The sequence below is a fragment of the Palaemon carinicauda genome, chromosome 26 (genome assembly GCF_036898095.1).
Source record: "Palaemon carinicauda isolate YSFRI2023 chromosome 26, ASM3689809v2, whole genome shotgun sequence".
In the NCBI taxonomy this organism is placed as follows: Eukaryota; Metazoa; Arthropoda; class Malacostraca; order Decapoda; family Palaemonidae; genus Palaemon; species Palaemon carinicauda.
The window spans coordinates 103,352,660-103,374,454 of NC_090750.1; the positions used below are offsets into that span (position 1 = coordinate 103,352,660).

Here is a 21,795-nt window from a genome sequence, read left to right on the forward strand (position 1 = left end):
TCCTTTTGTGTTTCAACATTTTACAACCTATTTTTTCTTCTTTCCTTTGTATTTCAACATTTTACAACCGTTTCTTCTTTTCCTTTTTGTATTTCAACATTTCACAACTTATTTTTTCTTCTTTCCTTTTTGTATTTCAACATTTCACAACCTATTTTTTTCTTCTATTCCTTTTGTAGTTCAAATTTTACAAGATTTTTCTCCTTTTTTGTATTTCAACATTTTACAACCTTTTCTTCTTTTCCTTTTTGTATTTCAACATTTTACAACCCATTTTTTCTTCTTTCCTTTTGTATTTCAACATTTTACAACCTTTTCTGCTGTTCCTTTTTGCATTTCAACATTTCACAACCTATTTTTTCTTCTTTCCTTTTGTATTTCAACATTTTACAACTTATTTATTTCTTCTTTCCTTTTGTATTGCAACATTTTACAACCTTTTCTTCTTTTCCTTTTGCATTTCAACATTTCACAACCTATTTTTTCTTCCTTCCTTTTCTATTTCAGCATTTCACAACCTATTTTTTTCTTCTCTCCTTTTGTATTGCAACATTTTACAACCTTTTCTTCTTTTCCTTTTGCATTTCAACATTTCACAACCTATTTTTTCTTCCTTCCTTTTCTATTTCAGCATTTCACAACCTATTTTTTTCTTCTCTCCTTTTGTATTGCAACATTTTACAACCTTTTCTTCTTTTCCTTTTGCATTTCAACATTTTACAAACTATTTTTTCTTCTTTCCTTTTGTAGTTCAACATTTTACAACCTTTTCTTCTTTTGCATTTCAACATTTTACAACCTATTTTTATCTTCTTTTTCTTTTTGTAAACTTTTACAACTATTTTTTTTTCTTTTTCTTTTTGTATTTATATATTTTACAACCTATTTGTCTCCTTTTCCTTCTGGGTAGGCCTGCCTGTTTCATTTTGCAATCTTCATTATTCTTCTTTTCTTTTGGAATAGGCCTACCTGTTAAAGTTTACTAGAAGCATCTTAAACTAAACATCCCTTATCTCATTTAATTTTATTATAATCTTCATTGTAATTTATCCGTATGTGTGGACATGTTGGTCTCTCTTAAGCACTTATTAAGAGAAGATTAACTTCTTCTTGACGTCATCTATTATAATTCGTGTATTCAATGTTCGTAATAGGCCTACTGTTTCGGAGGCAATGTTCGAGATTCTCTCCAAGACCTCTGCTCTCTTATTTAACTCCTTAAAATTGTGATGTAGCAGGTATCTTAATAAAGATTATAATCTTAATAGTGTTGTTTTTATATTCCCACTCATGTTCTGGTTCGGTGTATGTGTAGGCAAAGAAAAAATGGGTCATAACCAGAGAGAAGGATCCAATGTAGTACTGTCTGGCAAGTCAAAGGACCTCATAACACTCGAGCGGTAGTATCCTACGACCTAAATTAATGTGTTTATCCTAAGTTATTAGATAACTTTGTCTTTACATAATTAGAAAATAAGAAAGTCCTTAAGTTTCTTTTTGAAAGCCTTTAATATCATTTTTAAAACCCCGTATGGGTAGGCCTATGTCAATGTCTTTTCGTGTCTAGTAGGCCTACTACAATAATAGAATAGATGATGCATTAAGTAAACATCAATATTCAACTTTCAACTCCTTTCGATATAATGTTTCATAAGCATTCACATAAAAAAACAATCTAAACATTTTACGAAAGCTTCACGTGTAAAGAACACTTGAGATTTTAGAAACTCCTAAGTCATGATGAAAAGTCTTGGTCAAATTGACCAAGGTCACGTAGTAAATGGAGTTGCAAACACGCTTCTATTTCGAATACAAATCCTGAATGAAAATGATGTGGAAATTATCATGAGTATTTCATAGCATGCTTAGAAAAGTCATATCCGGTAGGCTACCATTGAGAGAGAGAGAGAGAGAGAGAGAGAGAGAGAGAGAGAGAGAGAGAGAGAGAGAGAGAGAGAGAGAGAAGGCTATCATTATCATTAGACCACACGCAGAGAGAGAGAGAGAGAGAATAGTTGCTTAGATCTAACGTTCTTTGGAGAGAGAGAGAGAGAGAGAGAGAGAGAGAGAGAGAGAGAGGAAGTAGGCTATCATTATTATTAGAACACACACACACACACACACACACAGAGAGAGAGAGAGAGAGAGAGAGAGAGAGAGAGAGAGAGAGAGAGAGAGAGAGAGAGAGAGAGAGAGAGTTGAAAAAAATAATAATATCGCGGTGCTCATATAAATGTTTTATTCATATGTATTCCTTCTATCTATCTATCTATCTATCTATCTATTATTATTATTATTATTATTATTATTATTATTATTATTATTATCATTATTACTAGCCAAGCTACAACCCTACTTTGAAAAGCAAGATGCTATAAACCCAAGGGGTCCAATAGGGAAAAATAGCCCAGTGAGGAAAGGAAATAAGGAAATAAAATAAATGATGAGAATAAATTAACAAAAAATCATTCTGAAAAACAGTAACCCTGCAGAATTGTAGACACGAAGGCTCAACTATCGGTTTATGGGAAAGTGGGTTAAAACTTTCAGAAATGAAGGATGAAGCAAGGATGGAGATACAAATGACTGAATTACTTGACATTTAGAACGGTGTGATGAACTAGAAACTGGATGGTTTACAATGTATTTCTATTATCAAAATGCAAATTAAAAGGCCACGTAGTTCAATACTATGGATAGATTATTTATAAAGTAAAATAAGTAAAAAATAAATAGTGAAAGTTATTTTGCTCACCTACGCACTCATAGCCTGCAGTTAAGTCAAGGATGTTTGAACTGAAAATAAAGTGTAGTTTTCCTTAAACCTTTAAAACTACAAAACGAGTAACTTTAAGTATAAATACCATATAGAAAATTATCTATTCTTTTAATCTAACATAAATAATCGAATATAGATTTAGTTGCAAAGCAATTAGATTGATTCTTTACAACCGTTGTGCAATATTACCGTATACCAGGGTTGCCAGGTTTTCTAAATGAGAAAAGGTCAATTTCTAATCAACAGAGGCTTTAAAAGGTCAACCCATTAATAGAAAAAGGTCAAAAATATAGTATTTAAGGCTCGGCTTTTCTCATATTACTAAAGGCCAACCTATTTAAATACAAAAGGTCAAATTTGAGTTTTTTTTTGGGCCGGAAAAAAGGCCAAACTGGCAACCCTGCCGTATACTATATTTAGGTCAACGGTTTGTTTGAGAACGTTATCGCAAAATTGATAGTTCATTTATTTAATAATGAACTAAATCATTGTTAAGATTATTAGAATAATTATTTTCAAGTTTGTGAAATGAGTCATGGAAGGATATTAAGATGAAAAACCTTCAATCGGAATTTGTATTTGCTAATTATTTCTATTTGTAATAAGAAAAACTGGATACCATTATATTTTAAAGTTTTTAATGGAATATTTGAATTTATTTTATTAAAATATATTTAATTCAGAGTTTATTTCCTTTAAATATTTGCATGGATAATAATTAAAGCAACTCAACCTTTGGAACGAGATTCCTTTTAAAGATCCTCTTACGATACTCTTATTCTACAGTATATATTATGATCTTTTAATTGATATTATCAGTAAAAATATATATAATTTATTTCAAATAATTTAAGAACTTTCATGGGTAATAACTATAGCGAAATGTGAATATCCATTACAGAAATAAACTCCCCCAAAACAAATCCTTTTGCGATGCTCTTTTGTTCCGTTGTTTTGTAGCTTCACTTCAGCCGCAGGGTTGCCATTCGTACGATAATTATCATACATGTACATTATTTTAGGTCCAGGACGATGTACGATACATACCTTAGATATATACAAATATGTGTGTGTGTGTGTGTGTGTGTGTGTTTGATTAAACAATTATACTATAATACCTTGAAATAAGTTATATATGTTACTTCTTAATAATTATATTGAACTGTGTACGATAATTTTGGTTTAAAAAACGATAATTTTAAGGTTCATGTACGATAATCTGGACCTGGTAGCCCTGGCTTCTCCGCAGTCTGTGAGATGTGTTTACATATCTGAAGGTGTTGAATATCTGTCAAAAAACTCATAAATAAGCTCAAGAAGTGACAATAAATACATATTTAACTCAAAAGACGAGAAGTAGTGAAGTAGTGCTTTCATACGTGTTATTTAAGTGATATTTAAACCAAGTGGAAAGTAATACTGGCGGAAAAAGGGAAAAGCGAGATTCGGTGTGTGTGTGGAGTTCAACCTATAAACAGCTGATTGGATATTTTCTTCATTAAAGATCGGTTTTTTTGACATTTTACTCTTGTGAATGACGACACGAACTTTGAGAAATGAGGAGACTTATATCGGTAGAGAAACTGACGCCAATATAGAATTGTGGGAAGGTATATTGACTTCTCAGTAGCTTTTTTTGTGTAACATCAGCTAGGTATAACCTCCTTACCAAGAGGGATTTAGGTCAATGTTGAAGATAGGTTTTTTAGGTTTTTTAATAAGTTTATTTCGTATAGGCCGGTTAGAAATGTCTTAAGATCATCTATTCATGTATTTTTGTGTATTATATATTTCCCGTAGGTTTCCATATACCCTATAGTAATTTATATCTTCATCTACCTTAGTAACTAGGCCATCTCAGTTTCTTAAAATTTTTTATGTTAATTTGTCGAGTTTTAATTCAGGAAATATATGGTAGTTTAATTTCTAGCCAAGTACATTAACCTTTGAATTTTAGCCAAGTACATTAACCTTTAATTTTGAGCCAAGTACATTAACCTCTGATTTTAGCCAAGTACATTAACCTTTAAATTTAGCCAAGTACATTAACCTTTAAATTTAGCCAAGTACATTAACCTGTAAATTTAGCCAAGTACATTAACCTGTAAATTTAGCCAAGTACATTAACCTTTGATTGTAGCCAAGTACATTAACCTTGAATTTTAGGCAAGTACATTAACCTCTGATTTTAGCCAAGTACATAAACCTTTAAACTTAGCTAAATACATTAACCTTTAATTTTAGCCAAGTACATTAACCTTTAAATTTAGCCAAGTACATTAACCTTTAAATATAGCCAAGTACATTAACCTTTGATTTTAGACAAGTACATTAACCTTTAAATTTAGCCAAGTACATTAACCTTTAATTTTAGCCAAGTACATTAACCTTTAACTTTAGCCAAGTACATTAACCTTTAATTTTAGCTTAGTACATTAACCTTTAAATTTAGCCAGGTACATTAAGCTTTAAATTTTAGCCAAATATTTTAACCTCAATTTTTTTTTTCTACTTGCTATCTTGTGATTTATCCATATCTGACGGTAAATATTAGGGGAAACCATTTGTTTAGGAGTTTTCAAATCCCCCCCCCCCCTCACCATATAAAAACAGTTGTTGGGATTGCAATGGGAAAACGCCAAAATTGACGGTATTTGTTTACAAGACCTCGCTCTTCATATACTGCCAAATTATGCAAAGCATTTGTTTTCCTTTATTACTTTTCCATAATTTAAAACAATTTGCCACATGGGAAACAAGTTAACATTATAAGAAATTACAGAATTATAAAAAAAAAGAAAACTAGCCCAGTTTCCTCACTAAATGACCTGGAACTGACATCGTCAACATAGTCAACCAAACAGAAGTTTGTGATGCCAGCGTACGTTTGATATATATCAAAAATATTTGTTAAACAAAAAAATAGAATAATTACGCAAGTGTCACTATTTGTGAATTTTATATTTTATGGACACTTTTGAGTAATTACTCAATTTTTAATTCAATATATATTTTGAATATACTGTATATCAAATGTACGCTGACATCACAAACTTCTGATTAGTTGATTATGTTAACCCTTTTACCCCCAAAGGACGTACTGGTACGTTTCACAAAAGCCATCCCTTTACCCCCATAGACGTACCGGTACGTCCTTGCAAAAAAATGCTATAAAAATTAATTTTTTCATATATGTGATAATTTTTTTGAGAAAATTCAGGCATTTTCCAAGAGAATGAGACCAACCTGACCTCTCTATGACAAAAATTAAGGCTGTTAGAGCAATTTAAAAAAATATACTGCAAAATGTGCTGGGAAAAAAATAACCCCTTGGGGGTTAAGGGTTGGAAATTTCCAAAGAGCTTGGGGGTAAAAGGGTTAAAAATGGACGTCAACTAACCTAAACTTTCCCCCCTAACCTAACCTACAAGCCGTGTCCTTACCTACTTACCTAACTCCCCTTATACTGCACTATTCTAAGTTAGACAATAATACATACAGGTGGCCGCTATCATACATATACCCCAATAATTAATAATAATTAATAATGATAATAGTAATACCATTCCTCGTCAAAGATCAAACATGCTACGATGTACAGTGATTTATGATGTTGAAGTTATCGTAGGCATAGAAAGGAACATGTTTACAATTGCTGGTGAGAGAGTAAATATTTACAAAGTGAAGCTCTAATATTGAAGCACACTAGGATACTTTAGTAACAGCCTGCTAATAACAAAAACTATGTTAAACGTGATATTTTAATTTTTATCCAAATACATGAAAAATATGTATTTTTTATACTTGCTATCTTGTGTTTTATGCATTTCTAACCATGATTAGGTTATTGGGGCAAACCACCCTTTTATGAATTTTTGGACTCCCTTATATTTAGACAATTATGGGGAACCCCAGTGGGAAACTGGGCTTATTTTGGGTTGTGAAATGCCTAAATAAGTGATTTGCAGCAACAAAATTAGTCAGAAATGTAAAATAAACACAAGATAACCAGTTAGAAAAACATATGGTTCATGTAAATGGGTGAAGATTCAAGTAGTTTATCATAATTATCTAATTCGCTTCACATCCTTCTAATGGTTTTTGCTCTGCCGTGTCTCGCTATGCTCGCACGATTAACATTGCATCACTGCTCTTATGTTCTGGCAAGCGGTACATGCTGAGCTGTGGTTGCAAGCCCCGGGGGTCATTTCGGGGAGCAACAATAGCTATACAGTGAACGGAGATTGTTTTCATCATACTGTAATCAATTGCAGACGGTGATGAAATTACACTAAATTTTGAAATAGTTTATTTCCCTCTTGGAGACGTCTTTGTGATGGTGGTTAAGCTGAAACTGAAGGGGAGGGTGGAAAAAAAAATGGCTGTTGTATAACAGCATCCGCGGAGTTGTTCATAAATATTAGGAAGCTCTTAATTGGTTAATAAAGCCAGGTAATGATTACGCCGTATAAGAAACAGAATACCTGGCACAAGCGAATGCAAGCAACGCATGCGTAATAACTTACCATCAGTCACCCAAATGTAAACAGTGGAGTTGGAGTAAGAATTAGCCTTAACCCTTTACCCCCAATGGACGTGCTGGTACGTTTCACAAAACTCATCCCTTTACCCCCATGGACGTACCGGTACGTCCTTGCAAAATACTGCTATTTACATTTTTTTGCATATTTTTGATAATTTTTTGAGAAACTTCAGGCATTTTCCAAGAGATTGAGACCAACCTGACCTCTCTATGACGAAAATTAAGGCTGTTAGAGCAATTTAAAAAATATATACTGTACTGTATTGCAAATTGTGCTTGAAAAAAAAAATGCCTGGGGGTTAAGGGTTGGAAAGTTCCAAATAGCCGGGGGTTAAAAGGGTTAACATTTTAATCGACCGATACGTAAGTTATTAAGCCCCAGCCCCTATTAAACATATAGAGAAAAATACCGAACTTGCCAACTCTCGTCTATTTCTTTTAGCGAACTTCAGTTTCACTATTAATTAAAGTATCATATATTAACCTAAATCTCATATCATGATGAAGGCAATTTTTCTAACCAGGTCTGTAGATTCCTACCCTAGAGATAACATTCCAAATTAAAGTATTTAAAGGTTTTTAACATTTGGTCTAGCTTTCTCTACAGTAGGGCACGAAAAATAAGGGGGGCCAAGTGAATTACAGTTTGCTTTCACATATCAATAATTTTCTCCACCTGATTTTCAGAATTTAATATACTCATTATGGCTAAAGATACATAACTTGGCCTAGCCTAAGTTGCTGAGCCCCAGAATTACCTTTCTTACAACTCCTCGGCCACCCTTACTACTACGCACAATTACGCAAGGTGTTTAGACTCTTGTGTTAACCCTTTTACCCCCAGGCTCTTTGGAAATTTCCAACCCTTAGCCCCGAAGGGGTTATTTTTTCCCCAGTACATTTTGCAATATATTTTTTTTAAATTGCTCTAACAGCCTTAATTTTTGTCATAGAGAGGTCAGGTTGGTCTCATTCTCTTGGAAAATGCCTGAATTTTTTAAAAAAAACTATCAAAAATATGAAAAAAAAAAAATTTTATAGCATTTTTTTGCAAGGACGTACCGGTACGTCCATGAGGGTAAAGGGATGAGTTTTGTGAAACGTACCAGTACGTCCTTTGGGGGTTAAAGGGTTAAATGTTCACAATTTATCATGGGTTCCAGCCTAATTTATAGATAAAACCACTTTTAGGTACATATGTTGTAGCCAAACTTTATAAAATTGCAATTACACTTTTTATAGACTAGCTTCTCGATAATATCTTTTGCAAAAATGTCACTGTTTTAAGACACTTAATTTTAAATTTTACTTTATAAAGATGTGCTTGGAAGCTATGTAAAAATATTACCTTAGTTTTAATAAAGCAATTATTTTAGTTTGTCTGAAAAACAATAGGCAGGTCATATAATACCTGTGCCTAAACTTATATTTGAAATGATGACTACTTTTTCATATTTTATCATTGTTCCTATGTGGATACAAACACTCGTCATTTAAAAGGGTAAGCTTTTGGTGCACTTTGTTACGACCATATAAAAGATTTCTTGTGGGTATGGCAACAATGTATGATTGCACCATCTTTCCCACCAGTGTTTCGGCGGGGTAATGGTAAATGTTAGAATAAACGCACCCACTTAGCTTTTAATCGTCGTGACAGTCGGACGTCTGTTACCGACCTAGTAAGTGAACGCAGCCATTAAGCTTTTGGTGGCCGTGACAGTCTGACGTCTGTTACTGACCTTGTAAGTAAACGCTGCCACTCAGCTTCTGGTGGCCGTAACAGTTAGATGTCTGTTACTGACCTTGTAAGTAAACGCTGCCACTCAGCTTCTGGTGGCCGTAACAGTTAGATGTCTGTTACTGACCTCGTAAGTAAACGCTGCCACTCAGCTTCTGGTGGCCGTAACAGTTAGATGTCTGTTACTGACCTCGTAAGTAAACGCTGCCACTCAGCTTCTGGTGGCCGTAACAGTTAGTTGTTCCGTAACCGAAATACAAACCACGCTATTTACATAGGGTTTACTTTCGGCGTAGCTGAAATGACGAGCCATTAGATTTTAATGAGGGTTAAACTACCCCCGCGCTAGTTAGCATGGGGGTAGGGGAGGGGTAGCTAGCTACCCCTCCCCCCCACACACAGGTGAGCTGCTTCACTTCACTTTTCGCTCGGACGATGTACAGACGTGTCAGTCTCGTCCTCGCATTGTTGACAGCCTTAATCTGTTTTTCTTTTTCTTTCAGTTGTGTGTTTGAAGTTGGCCTCTACCTTTTCTTCCCATTATGCGGAAGTGCCCTGGACTCCCCGACCGCCCCTGTGGAACATTCATGTCAGCGGTCGATACAGACCCTCACACCCTTTGCCCGCAGTGTCGAGGTCAACGGTGTGAAAGTGATAATGTTTGTATGGAATGTAGGGAGTGGCCTACCTCCCAGTGGGAGAGGTTTGCCCAGCAGCGCAAGAAGAATTCTAAACGAGACCGTTCTCCCTCAGGGGCTGCCTTGAGGAAGGAAGGCTCCAAGGACTCTTCTTCTGTTGCCCGAAGCTCCCACTCGTTCGGTCTCTCGCGAGAGCCCGCCGAGTGGTAGCGTAGGTCATTCTTTTGTTTCCCAATCTCGGGGTTCGGGAGAGGGTGTTGCCTCCCATAGCGAGGCAGCTCCCCCTCCTCCTCCGGGGGAGGACATTGTTGATTTTGTTGATAACCAAACTGTGTCTAACAATGATCTTTTCCAGCTTTGGGCTTCCTTGGGGCTTAAGGGCTCGCCCTCCAAGGAAGCCCTGTTTGATCTGATCCAGTTGGGGGCAGCTGTCCAACAGTCGCCGGTAATACCAGAGGTAGACCCTCTGGCTATTGTCGACGTTGTTGTGGCAGAGGCGTCCGACGGGTCGGGTCAAACCCCGGCTGCTGCTGTTGCGGATGTTGCTGAAGGCTTAGGTTCTCCCTCCGAACATCCTTCGAGGGGAAAGCTGGGTCCAACGGTCTCTCCTGTGGGTGTTCCTCCCCCTCGGGGGAGTGCACTGACAGAGACTCCTCTTCGGAGGACCGACGACGGTGATACCCTGCCTCGAGGTCGTCTTCGCCGTAAGGCTCGCCCTCCTCTTCGCCGCCGAGGCCTTCCTTCTCCTTACAAGGGAGTTAAGAGGCGCCTTCTCTTTGGGTCTTCATCTTCGTCGTCCCCTGCAAAGGATTCTTCTCGTCGGGAGCAGACCGTGGCAGTGACATCACTGGACCTCTCCGCAGATCGTTCGCGATCTCCTGCGCCTGCCAGATCTTCCATGATCATTCAAGCATCGGTCCCTTCAGAGCAGAAGGGCTTATCAAACAATGTGGGTAAGTCCCTTCCGCGTCAGGTTACACCTGTGCGCCCTACAGTAGCGCGCAAGCGCCAGCGCTCTCCTGATCGCCAGCGCCCTCCTGATCGCCAGCGCCCTCCTGCTCGCCAGCGCTCACCTGCTCGCCAGTGCTCTCCTGCGTGCAAGCGCTCTCCTGCTGATGAGTCACCTGACTCTTCTCACCAGAGCTCTCCTGCTCGTCAGCGCTCTCCTGCGGATGAGTCAACAGACTGTTCTCACCAGCGCTCTCCTGCTCGTCAGCGCGCTCCTGTTCTTCAGCGCTCTCCTGCTCGCCAGCACTCGCATGTGCGCACTGCGCGTCAACAGTCTCCTGAGCGCCGTCAATCTCCTGCTCCTCAGCGCACTACTGCGTGCCCAGTTCCTGATGCGCGCCATGCGCACCAACGTTCACCCACGCGCCCACGACCTTCGGATCTGGGCGCAGGCAAGGTCATTGATCCTTTGCCCCGCCAGCGTTCCCCTACGCGTCGACCACCACCTGCGCATCACCGTGCGTTTTCTCCTGTGCGCACTTCTAAAGTGCATGTGCGCCCGCGCGCCCACGAGTCGACTCCTGAGCCCGCCCACGAGCATTCGCCCTTGAGCACATCAGCGCCCCCTGGCCCTGCACCCCAGTTGGCAACTTCTCTGCGCGCCATCCTATGCGCCAGTGTTTTCCTACGCGCCCGCGCTATCCTTCGCCTGTGCGCAAACGCTCACCCACGCGTCTGATCGCCACAGGTCACCGACTCGCCCACGCAGTAGGTCGCCTACTCGCCCCACGCGTTATCGTTCGCCAACGCGCTTACACTCGCCTATGCTCCACCGATCGCCTACGCGCCATCGCTCTCCTGATCGCCAGCGATCACCCGGGCACTCACGCGCACCCTCACTTGTGCATCCACGCACACCTTCGCCTGCACGCCCCCTCGCCAGCGCGTCAACGCACCGACTCGCCCGCGCTCCCACGCCCTCATCTCCGCGCGCCAACGGTCGCCTGCGCACGACCCAGCGCCCACGCGCGACCCAGCGGTTTTGCCAACGCGATTCCCGACGGTTTTCGCAGCGCGCGCAACCTTGCCAGTTGCCGGGGCCGCGTGCTTCCAGATCATCCTCGCGATCGCCATCTCGTAAGCGCCGAGCACACGTCCAGGAGCAGGAAGATTCATCGGAGAGGTCCAGGCAACATTCTTCTTCCCTTTCTTCGTTTCAGGCAGGCCCAGTAGTATCCACTCCTAAGGATCAGCCGATCCCCTTCCCTCCAGCAGGAATCGCTGACTCTGCGTCAGTCAGCCGCCAGCCTTGGTTTAATTCCCTGATGAAAGAGGTCGTGCAGGCTATGAAGCCAGCCCTCGCTGATCTGGGACTAAAACCAACAGCTCCCTCGTCCCCGCTGAAGAGAAGGAGAGGAGTGGATTTCGCGGTAACTTCTCCCAGGGTCAAGCTGGCTCCCAAGAGGTCCATCGGGAAGGCCCCTTCCCCTTTGCAGGCGCTTTCTCCTTCTCCTGCGGACGAAGCTTTCCCGTCCTCAGGAGAATCCAGCGAGGTGAGGCACTCTCCCACGGCACCAATGGGAGGAACCCCACCTCAAGGAAGAGAAATGTCTCGCATAGGAGGGACCTTCCAGACCTCTTTGCTAGAGTCCTGTATCCCTCCCAGGAGGGAGCCCAAGGACTCAAAGACGATACCCAAGTCATCTTCTAGGTTTCGTCCAGAGCCAACCATTCCCCGGGAGGACGTCCGCGTGTCTCCCCAAGAAGAGCCAATGGGGACAGGAGACTTAGCTGCCAGTCCACAAGGAGGAGAGCAGCGCGAGTCAGAGCATGCCTTCTGGCAGGTCCTTAATCTAATGAGGCAACTCAATAGTTTTAAGGACCCCGAGACCGCCCCCCGCGAAGGCAAGGATACGGTCCTGGACCAAGTTTATGGTATTCAGAAGCCCCCCAAAGGCCAGTGCAGCCCTGCCATGGTCCCAAGGGGTGAAGAGTGCCAGGGACAAGGTCGACGGCCAGCTTTCCGAGCTCGCCTCCTCCAGCCGTTCTTCTGCCGGGAACAAGCTCCTCCCACCTCCTCGCGTTCAGCAGAGGAGGTACTTTGAGATCATGGAGGAGTCTTGTTTAGCTCTTCCCCTCCACCACTCTGTGGAAGAGCTCACCAGAGGTCTCTCTCTAGAGAAACTCAATGCCCGGCAGGTGACATTCTCAGCGTCGGAGATCCTAAGCCAAGAGAAAGTCGCTAAGTGTGCCATGCAGGCCACTTCGTGGCTGGATGTCTGGCTGGGGTCTCTGGGCATCCTATTGCACTCTGAGGACTTGTCCAAGGAGAGCAATAGGAAGGCCCTGGAGACCTTCCTCCTCTCGGGCACGCGCTCCATCGAGTTCTTGGCTCACCAGGTCACTAACCTGTGGGCTAACTCGATTCTAAATCGACGTGATGCGGTGACTGAGAGGTTCCACCCGAAGGTCCCCGCTGTGGATGTCAGCAAGCTCAGACATTCCTCCATCCTTGGAGGAAACCTGTTTGAGCCCAAGGATATAGAACGGACAGCTGAGAGGTGGAGGAAGACGAGTCACGATTCGCTCCTCCAGAAGGCCCTTACATCTCGGCCCTACAAACCTCCAGCTCCTCCTCAGCAACAGCAGCCTCGCAAGACATCGAAGCAGGCTCCGGCAGCTAAGACCAAGGTGTCTAAACTGCAGCCCATTCCTGTCAAAGACAAGAAGGGCAGAAAGTCCTCCAGGGGAGGCAAAAATCCTAGAAGGAGCGGCCAAGGCCGCAAACGCTAGGATTGGCAATCCCCCTGCGTTTCCACCTGTAGGGGGATGCCTGCAAAGTTGCATGCACAGGTGGCAGCAACACGGGGCTGATTCCTGGACGGTCTCTGTGATCGGACAAGGATATCTCGTCCCGTTCATTTCATTTCAACCTCCCCTGACAGCGAATCCAGTGTCGTTGAGCTCCTATGCCATGGGATCGGCAAAGGGGCTAGCCTTTCGGGCAGAAGTCGAGACCATGCTCAAGAAGGATGCTCTCCAGGAGGTCGTAGACGGCTCCCCAGGCTTCTTCAGTCGACTCTTTCTTGTAAAGAAGGCGTCTGGAGGCTGGAGACCCGTCATCGACCTCTCAGCCCTGAACAAGTTTGTCAAACAAACTTCGTTCAGCATGGAGACAGCAGGCACGGTCAGACTTGCAGTGAGACTGCAAGACTTCATGTGCACACTGGATCTGAAGGACGCATACTTCCAGATTCCAATCCATCCATCTTCCAGGAAGTACCTAAGATTCAGCCTAGACAACAAGATCTACCAGTTCAAGGTGCTGTGTTTCGGTCTCTTCACAGCACCTCAGGTGTTCACCAGAGTGTTCACACTGATATCTTCGTGGGCGCACAGGAACGGCATCCGTCTCCTCCGTTATCTGGACGACTGGCTGATCCGGGCAGACTCGAAGTCGACCCTTCTTCGACACCGAGACAGGCTTCTGGGAATTTGCCAAGATCTAGGGATCATGGTAAATCTCGAGAAGTCCTCTCTGCTCCCAACACAACGACTGGTATATCTAGGCATGATATTAGACACCAATCTCCACAAAGCCTTTCCATCAGACGACAGGATAGCAAGGCTGAGGAGGTTTGCAGAGCCTTTCCTCAGTCGAGAAGACCTTCCAGCCCAATCTTGGTTACGTCTCTTCGGTCACCTAGCCTCCTTGGCCCGTCTAGTTCCCAACGGCCGCTTCAGGATGAGATCTCTGCAGTGGGGGCTCAAGTCCCGGTGTAATCAAGGCATCGATTCCCCGGACTCTCTGGTCTCGATAGGACCTGCGGAACGGACGGACCTGCGGTGGTGGCTGACCGACGACAACCTTCGAAAGGGAGTGGATCTTCTCGTCCTTCCCCCGGATTTGATGCTGTTTTCGGACGCATCAAAAGAAGGGTGGGGGGCCCACGTTCTGAACCAGAGGGCCTCAGGCCTATGGTCAGAATCAGAAAAGTACCTCTACATCAACCTGCTAGAGATGAAGGCCGTTTTTCTGGCCCTTCAACAGTTCCAACAGACCCTGGCGGGTCACTCCGTGGTGGTGATGAGCGACAACACCACAGTAGTGGCTTATATCAACAAGCAGGGAGGTACGTTTTCACGACAGCCATCCCATCTTGCAGTAGAGATACTGAGATGGACCGAAGTCCGCTCGATACGTCTATCAGCTAGCTTCATTCCTGGCAAAAGGAATGTGCTCGCCGACAGTCTGAGCAGAGCTTCGCAGATAGTGAGTACCGAGTGGTCTTTGGATCCTCAAGTAGCCAACAAAGTCCTGACTTTGTGGGGTTCCCCGACAGTGGACCTGTTCGCGACAGCCTTGAATTTCAAGCTGCCGCTGTACTGCTCCCGAGTCCCGGACCCCAAGGCACTCTGGCAAGATGCCTTCCAACAACGGTGGGACAACATCGACGTCTACGCCTTCCCACCGTTCTGTCTGATGAGAAGGGTGCTCAACAAGACCAGACTATCGGTCAACCTGTCAATGACCTTAATAGCTCCGCTATGGCATCATGCAGAGTGGTTCCCGGACCTTCTGCAGCTCCTGACGGAACTCCCGAGAGAGCTTCCCCCACGACACGAGCTACTCAGACAACCACATTGCAACATCTTCCACAAAGCCGTAGCATCGCTTCGGCTTCACGCCTGGAGACTATCCAGCGTCTCCTCACTGAGAGAGGCTTTTCGCAACAAGTTGCGGAAAGGATGTTTCGACACCTGCGAAAGTCATCCGCAGGGGTCTACCAGGCGAAGTGGAGAGTCTTCTGTGGTTGGTGTCGTGGGAAGGGTATCTCTCCCCTCGATGCCACTATTCCAGCAATAGCGGAGTTTCTCGTGTATTTGCGGGAGGAAATGCGCCTTTCGGTCTCGGCGGTGAAAGGCTATCGCTCAGCCTTAAGCCCAGCCTTCAGGCTGAAAGGAATAGACATTTCCTCCTCGCTGGAACTTTCCTTACTCATACGAAGCTACGAGCTTACCTGCCCTCAGTCGGAAGCGAGACCTCCTCCTTGGAACGTGGTTCGGGTCCTCAGGGCTCTGAAGAGACCCCCGTTTGAACCATTACGCCAGGCCTCTGACCAACACCTGACTTGGAAGACGGTATTCCTGCTCGCTCCGGTTTCGGCCAAGCGGGTCAGTGAACTTCATGGTCTCTCATGCGACATCGCCCATTCAAGGGGATGGGGGGGAGGTAACGTTCAGGTTTGTCCCTGATTTTGTTGCCAAGACTCAGAACCCTGGAGTGCCGGACCCACGGTTCGACTCCTTCAGGGTTACGAGTTTCCTTTCCGTAACAGATGACCCAGATCATCTGCTAATTTGCCCAGTAAGAAGTCTGAGGCGTTATCTGAAGAGAACAACTGCAGCCCGTCCCCGCGTGCAAGCTCTGTTTGTGAGCACGGGAAGGACGAAGAGGAGGGTCACCAAGAATACCATCTCAGCCTGGATTCGACGGACCATTCATCATGCCTTGAATCCAGACCCTCCTCCGTCACGTCGCCCTAGGGCACATGATGTCAGGGGCATCGCTTCGTCCCTGGCCTTCAAGAGAAACTTGTCTGTGACGCAGGTGTTACAAGCTGGAGTCTGGAAGCGTCAAACGACCTTCACAGCCCGCTACCTGCAAGACGTGACCCACAGGAGCCTCGATACTTTTTCTATCGGCCCTGTGGTGGCTGCACAACAGCTGGTCTAACCTCAGGCTCCTTAATGGACAAGTAGCAGAAGGTTGAGGGCACTGTTACCCGGTTTTAGTCTGCGTGAATGAAAGATTGTGTCTGGCCCTTATTTCTTTCTTCATCCTCCCCTCTCTTGGGGAATGCAGCATCCTGGGTCTCTGCATAGCTGACCTCAAACCTCTGCAGGTAAACCATGCTTCCTTGTGTTCCTAGTATTTAGAATAATACTGTCGCGTCCCCCATACCCTGACGAGGTGGTATGGGGACGTCCTAGCCTAGAATTCCATCTAAAGGACTTCAGGTCAACTTCCTAGGACGAGTCACACTTCTTTTCTCCACACACAACTTATGTAGGCCGCACGCTTGCGAGGTGCAGGGACTCTTTTTCTCGAGTGCTGCTCACTCGGATTCTGAGTCCCCGGGTAAGCCAAAGCCAGTAAGGCTGGGGACTTTCCACCCTGCCTAAGGGTAAGTCGCCCTATGTAAATAGCGTGGTTTGTATTTCGGTTACGGAACAAATGACAAATTCGGAGATAATTTGTATTTTTCCTAACCATACAAACCTTAGCTATTTACACATATTTGCCCGCCAGCCCTGTCCCCCAAGACAAGTCCTACCTCTAAGTGAAGTGAAGCAAGTCACCGGTGTGTGGAGGGGGGAGGGGTAGCAAGCTACCCTTCCCCACCCCCCGCTAACTAGCGCGGGGGTAATTAACCCTCGTTAAAACTATTGGCTCGTCATTTCAGCTGCGCTGAAAGGTAAACCCTCTGTAAATAGCTAAGGTTTGTATGGTTAGGAAAAATACAAATTATCTCCGAATTTGTCATGTCTCAAGCTATCCCGCTCGAACCTGTGGGACGGGCTGCAGATAGTACAGTACTTGACTTTGGATTCCTTTATTAGTTCTGTCTTGATGAAGCAATTAGCAAACAGAATAACTTTGTGTGTGTTCCAAGTCTTTCTGACGGATAGATGTTCATCACCTTGGTTCAGGAGTTTAGGATCATGACCTAGAATCCAGCTGTTCACGACTTAGTCTTTCTTTATCTCATCCCAACAAGAAGGGACCAGCGGGTACCAGAATCTCTACTCTTCTTACGGCAACAGAAGGAGCCAGAGGAACACACAGATTTGCCAGACATATTAGATGTATCCCTGCTCTCAGGAAGAATCTCAGGGAGTAACCCCATAGGTCTTGTATACCTGGATTCTTAGCTCGGTGGTAATTGGTCAACAGATCATGCAGCAAACCCAGCACTTTCACACGGCAAGAAATATCTTTTGTAAGAAATCGATCGCAACCGAAGTCAAGAACAAGAGGTAAGATCAATTTCATTATCCCCCTTCCTTGGGGGTGCAGCTGTCACTCCTTTATTTGCAACTTTTCTTAAAAAAAAAGAAGTTTAGTTCAGGAATACAGGATGGTTAAATGTACGCAAATTCATTTCTCATATATGATCATATATTCAAATAACTTACCCTACCATTCCTTTGTAGTGACATATAACAGTTGCCTCATCTTAATGCCCTGGTGGTTAGGAGGTTAACAGGAGTCATGACTTATGCTCATATACAGGACTGTATTGACAATTTTCATGAGGGTAAACCGGCCAGTTCGGATATGGGGACATCCTCTGGAGCCTTTGTCGTTTTTTTGAGACATATCAGGTGTATAGGTTCAAAAGTTATTACTGAAAACCTACATTTTAAATGGGAAACAAACACCACCTAATCTAAGGTTCTCAATCTAACCTTAGTTTACCCTTAGACTTAAAATTAACCCCTTTTTGCTTCCCAATTGTTCTGTAACTGACATACAAACCACGCTATTTAATAGGGGTTATTACTTTCGGCGTAGCTGAAATGACGAGCCATTAGAATTTTAATGAGGGTTTACTACCCCACCGCTAGTTAGCGGGAGGTAGGGAGTGTAGCTTGCTACCCCCCCCCCACACACACACACACCTGTGCTTGAGCTCACCTTGCTCTCGGCTTGGATGGTAGTCGGACATGTCTGCTTTCACCCTAGCCTTTCTGACAGCCATTTTATGCTTTTTGCTTTTCCTTTTACAGGTGTGTTTGAAGTTGGCCTCTGCTATCATGCGAAAGTGTCCTGGATTACCCGACCGCCCTTGTGGCACGTTTATGTCGGCGGTCGATACGGACCCTCACACCCTTTGTCCTTATTGTAGGGGCCAGTGGTGTGATAGAAATAATAAGTGTGGTGAGTGTAGGGAGTGGTCTACCTCCCAGTGGGAGAGGTTTTCTCGGCGACGGAAAAAGGAGTCCAAACGGGATATTTCTCCTTCGAAGGTTTCTTTGAAAGGAGAAAATCCCAAGGGCTCTTCTTCCGTTGCCCAAACCTCCTCCGAAGCTCCCGCTCGATCAGTTTCTTCCGAGAAACTGTCGAGTGGTAGCGTAGGCCATAGTTCTGTTGCCCGATCTCGGGGTTCGGGAGAGGGAGTTTCCTCCCATAGCGAGGTAGCTCCTCCTCCTCCCCCGGGGGAGGATTTTAATCTTTATATGTCTAATAATGATTTATTTCAGCTTTGGTCTTCCTTGGGGCTTGAGGGTTCGCCCTCCAAGGAAGCCTTGTTTGACATGATCCGGTTGGGGGCTGCTGTCAAACAATCGCCGACTTTGGCAGAGGTTGATCCTCTGTCTATCGTCGACGTTGTGGTGGCAGAGGCTTCCGATGCGTTATCTCAGACCTCTGCTCCTGATCAACCTGTTGTAGCTGAAGGCTTAGTTCCTTCCTCTGTTCATCCTTCGAGGGAGGAACTAAGTCCAACGGTCTCTCCTGCCGGTGATTCTCCCCCTCGGGGGAGTTCACTCACAGAGACTCCTCTTCGAAGGACTGCTGATGGTCAGCCCGCTGACCCCACGGCCTCCAGAGGGCGCATAAGGCGTAAAGCCCGCCTTCCTCTTCGCTGTAGAGGCCTTCCTTCACCTCACAAGGGTGTGAGGAGGCGCCTCTTCGGTTCATCGTCTCCGCAGTCCGCCGCAGAGGAACCTCGCCATCGTTCTCCGACTCTCCCAGCTACAACCCTGGACCTCTCTTCAGATCGTTCGCGATCCCCTTCGGTCGAAGGTCGTCCTTACAAAGGACACGTCGACCTTCCACCCGTCAGACCTGCTGACCTGCTGTCGCTGTTCCTGGCTGCTGACGCGCTGTGGGCGCCAACACATCCTGTTGTGAAACAGGCAACGGTCCCTTCGGGACAACAAGGGCGTATGCACAAGTTGGCACATACGTCCCATACGCGCCAGCGCTCACCTGCGCGCCAGTGCTCTCCTGCGCGCAAGCGCTCATCTACGAAGGAGGCTCCTGTTAAAGCGCACCAGCGCTCACCTGCGCGCCTTCAACCTGCTGTGCGCCATGCCCGCCAGCGCTCACCTACGTGCCATCGCTCTCTTGCACGCCCACGATCTTCGGATCTGGGCGCAGTAGGGAAGTTAATTCCTTCCCCTGCTCGTCAGCGCTCGCCAATGCGCCATCGTTCTCCACCTGCGCGCCATCCCTTGCCAGCACGCCTGCGCGCGCAGTCTCCCACTTGCGCCCACGCCCATCTCCACAGCCTGATGTGCGCACTCAGGCACGCCCGCACACAAGAGATATGTCTCCTGCGCGCACGCGCCCAACGGTATCATCGCCTGCACGGGCTCTTCAGCCGGATACTGCTCGCCCGCGCACGAGCGAACATTCACCTTCGCGCGCAGGCGCGCAACCTTCCTTCTGCGCACCCTCTGCTTTCTCCAGCTCGTGCCCCTGCGCGCCCTCGCCATTACCCTCGTGCGCGCGCGCGACCCAGGGCATTTCCCATTGCGCAAGCGCCAGCGCGATCATCAACACCCCCACGCGCGAGGCTGCAGGACAACGCGCGGCAAGGTCATCATCATCGTCCCTCTCCCCCCCCCCCCCCCCCCCCCCCCCCCGTAAGCGTAAAACAGCGCGCTCGCCGGCAGTGGGGAAGGTTCCAGAAAGGTCCAGGGACATTTCTTCTCCTTCATCATCTTTGTTTCAGGCGAACCCCCCTTTGGTAACTCCTCTTAGGGATCGGTCGATCCCTTTCCCTCCAGAGGGAGTATCTGACAGCGCAGCCATCAGCCAGCAGCCTTGGTTTGGGACACTGGTCAGAGCGGTCATGCAGGCGTTTAAGCCTGTTCTCTCTGACCTGGGCCACAAATCCTTGGCAGCTTCTACTCCCCTGAAGAGGAAGAGAGGAGTGTCGAACGTGGTAACTTCTCCGAGGGCGAAGCTGACTCCTCGTAAGTCCTTGAGGAAGGCCTCCTCACCCCCCAGACTTTATCTCCCTCCCCTTCGGACGAAGACTTCCCGTCCTCAGGGGAGTCACGTGAGGTGAGGCGTTCCCCCATCGCACCAATGAGGAAAACCCCACCTCGTGCTGGAAAGTCTTCTCGGGTAGGGGTGGAGAAGAGCCTCCCACCGTCGTTGTTGGAGTCCTGCATCCCTCCCAGGAGGGAGTCGAAGGACTCCAAGACTGTACCGAAGTCGTCATCAAGGCTTAGACCGGAGCCAGCCAAGCACTCGGAAAACGTCCACGAGTCCCCCAAGAAGAGCCTTTGGGGACAGGAGACTTTTGCTAGCCCTTCAGGAGGAGAGCTACAGGAATCAGAACATGTGTTCTGGCAGGTTCTGACCCTTATGAGGAATCTCAATGGGTTTGCTGATCCAGAGATTCCTCCTCGTGAGGGCAAAGACACGGTCTTATACCATGTCTTTGGGACTCTAAAACCCTCGAAGGCCAGTGCGGCTTTGCCCTGGTCTCAAGGGGTCAAAAGTGCCAGAGACAAGGTCGAAGTCCAGCTCTCCGAGCTTGCCTCCTCCAGCCGATCCAGCGCCGGCAACAAACTCCTCCCACCTCCTCGTGTCCAACAGAGGAGGTACTTCGACATCGTTGAGGAGACTTGTTTGGCTCTTCCCCTTCACCATTCGTTGGAAGAGCTTACCAGGGGAGTCCTTCTTGAGAGACACTCCAACCGGCAGGTCTCGTTCTCGGCTACGGAGATCCTTAGCCAGGAGAAGGTGGCGAAGTGTGCCATGCAGGCCACTTTGTGGCTGGATATCTGGCTAGGGACCCTAGGCATCCTGTTACGTTCGGAGGATTTGTCCAAAGAAAGTACCAGGAAGACTATGGAGACCTTTTTACTCTTGGGCACTTGCATGATCGAGTTTCTAGCCCACCAAGTCTTGAACTTGTGGGGTAACACCATCTTGAAACGTCCAGATGTGGTGTCTGAGAGGTTCCATCAAAAGGTCCCCAATACCGAGATCAGCAGGCTCAGGAATTCTTCCGTTTTGGGGAAGAACTTGTTTGAGCCTAAGGACGTGGAGCAGGCCGCTGAGAGGTGGAGGAAGTCCAACCAGGACTCTCTCTTACATAGGGCTCTAACATCAAAGCCCTAT

General features: G+C 45.6%; 2 protein-coding genes across 3 annotated transcripts in view; both read left to right on the forward strand.

Annotated features, from left to right (window-relative positions):
- Positions 1–4,028: 4,028 nt before the first annotated feature.
- The window catches only part of PAN3 (Poly(A) specific ribonuclease subunit PAN3), a 54,853-nt gene continuing 37,086 nt past the window's right edge, over positions 4,029–21,795 (forward strand). For both annotated transcript variants that reach the window (XM_068350041.1, XM_068350042.1), the window contains exon 1: positions 4,029–4,389. The gene's annotated coding sequence lies outside the window, so the exon portion shown is untranslated. The remainder of the gene's footprint in view (positions 4,390–21,795) is intronic.
- On the forward strand, positions 10,646–11,385 carry LOC137620095 (serine/arginine repetitive matrix protein 1-like). Its single transcript, XM_068350369.1, has 2 exons — positions 10,646–10,651; positions 10,840–11,385. The coding sequence occupies exons 1-2, from the start codon at positions 10,646–10,648 to the stop codon at positions 11,383–11,385; spliced, it is 552 nt and encodes a 183-aa protein (XP_068206470.1).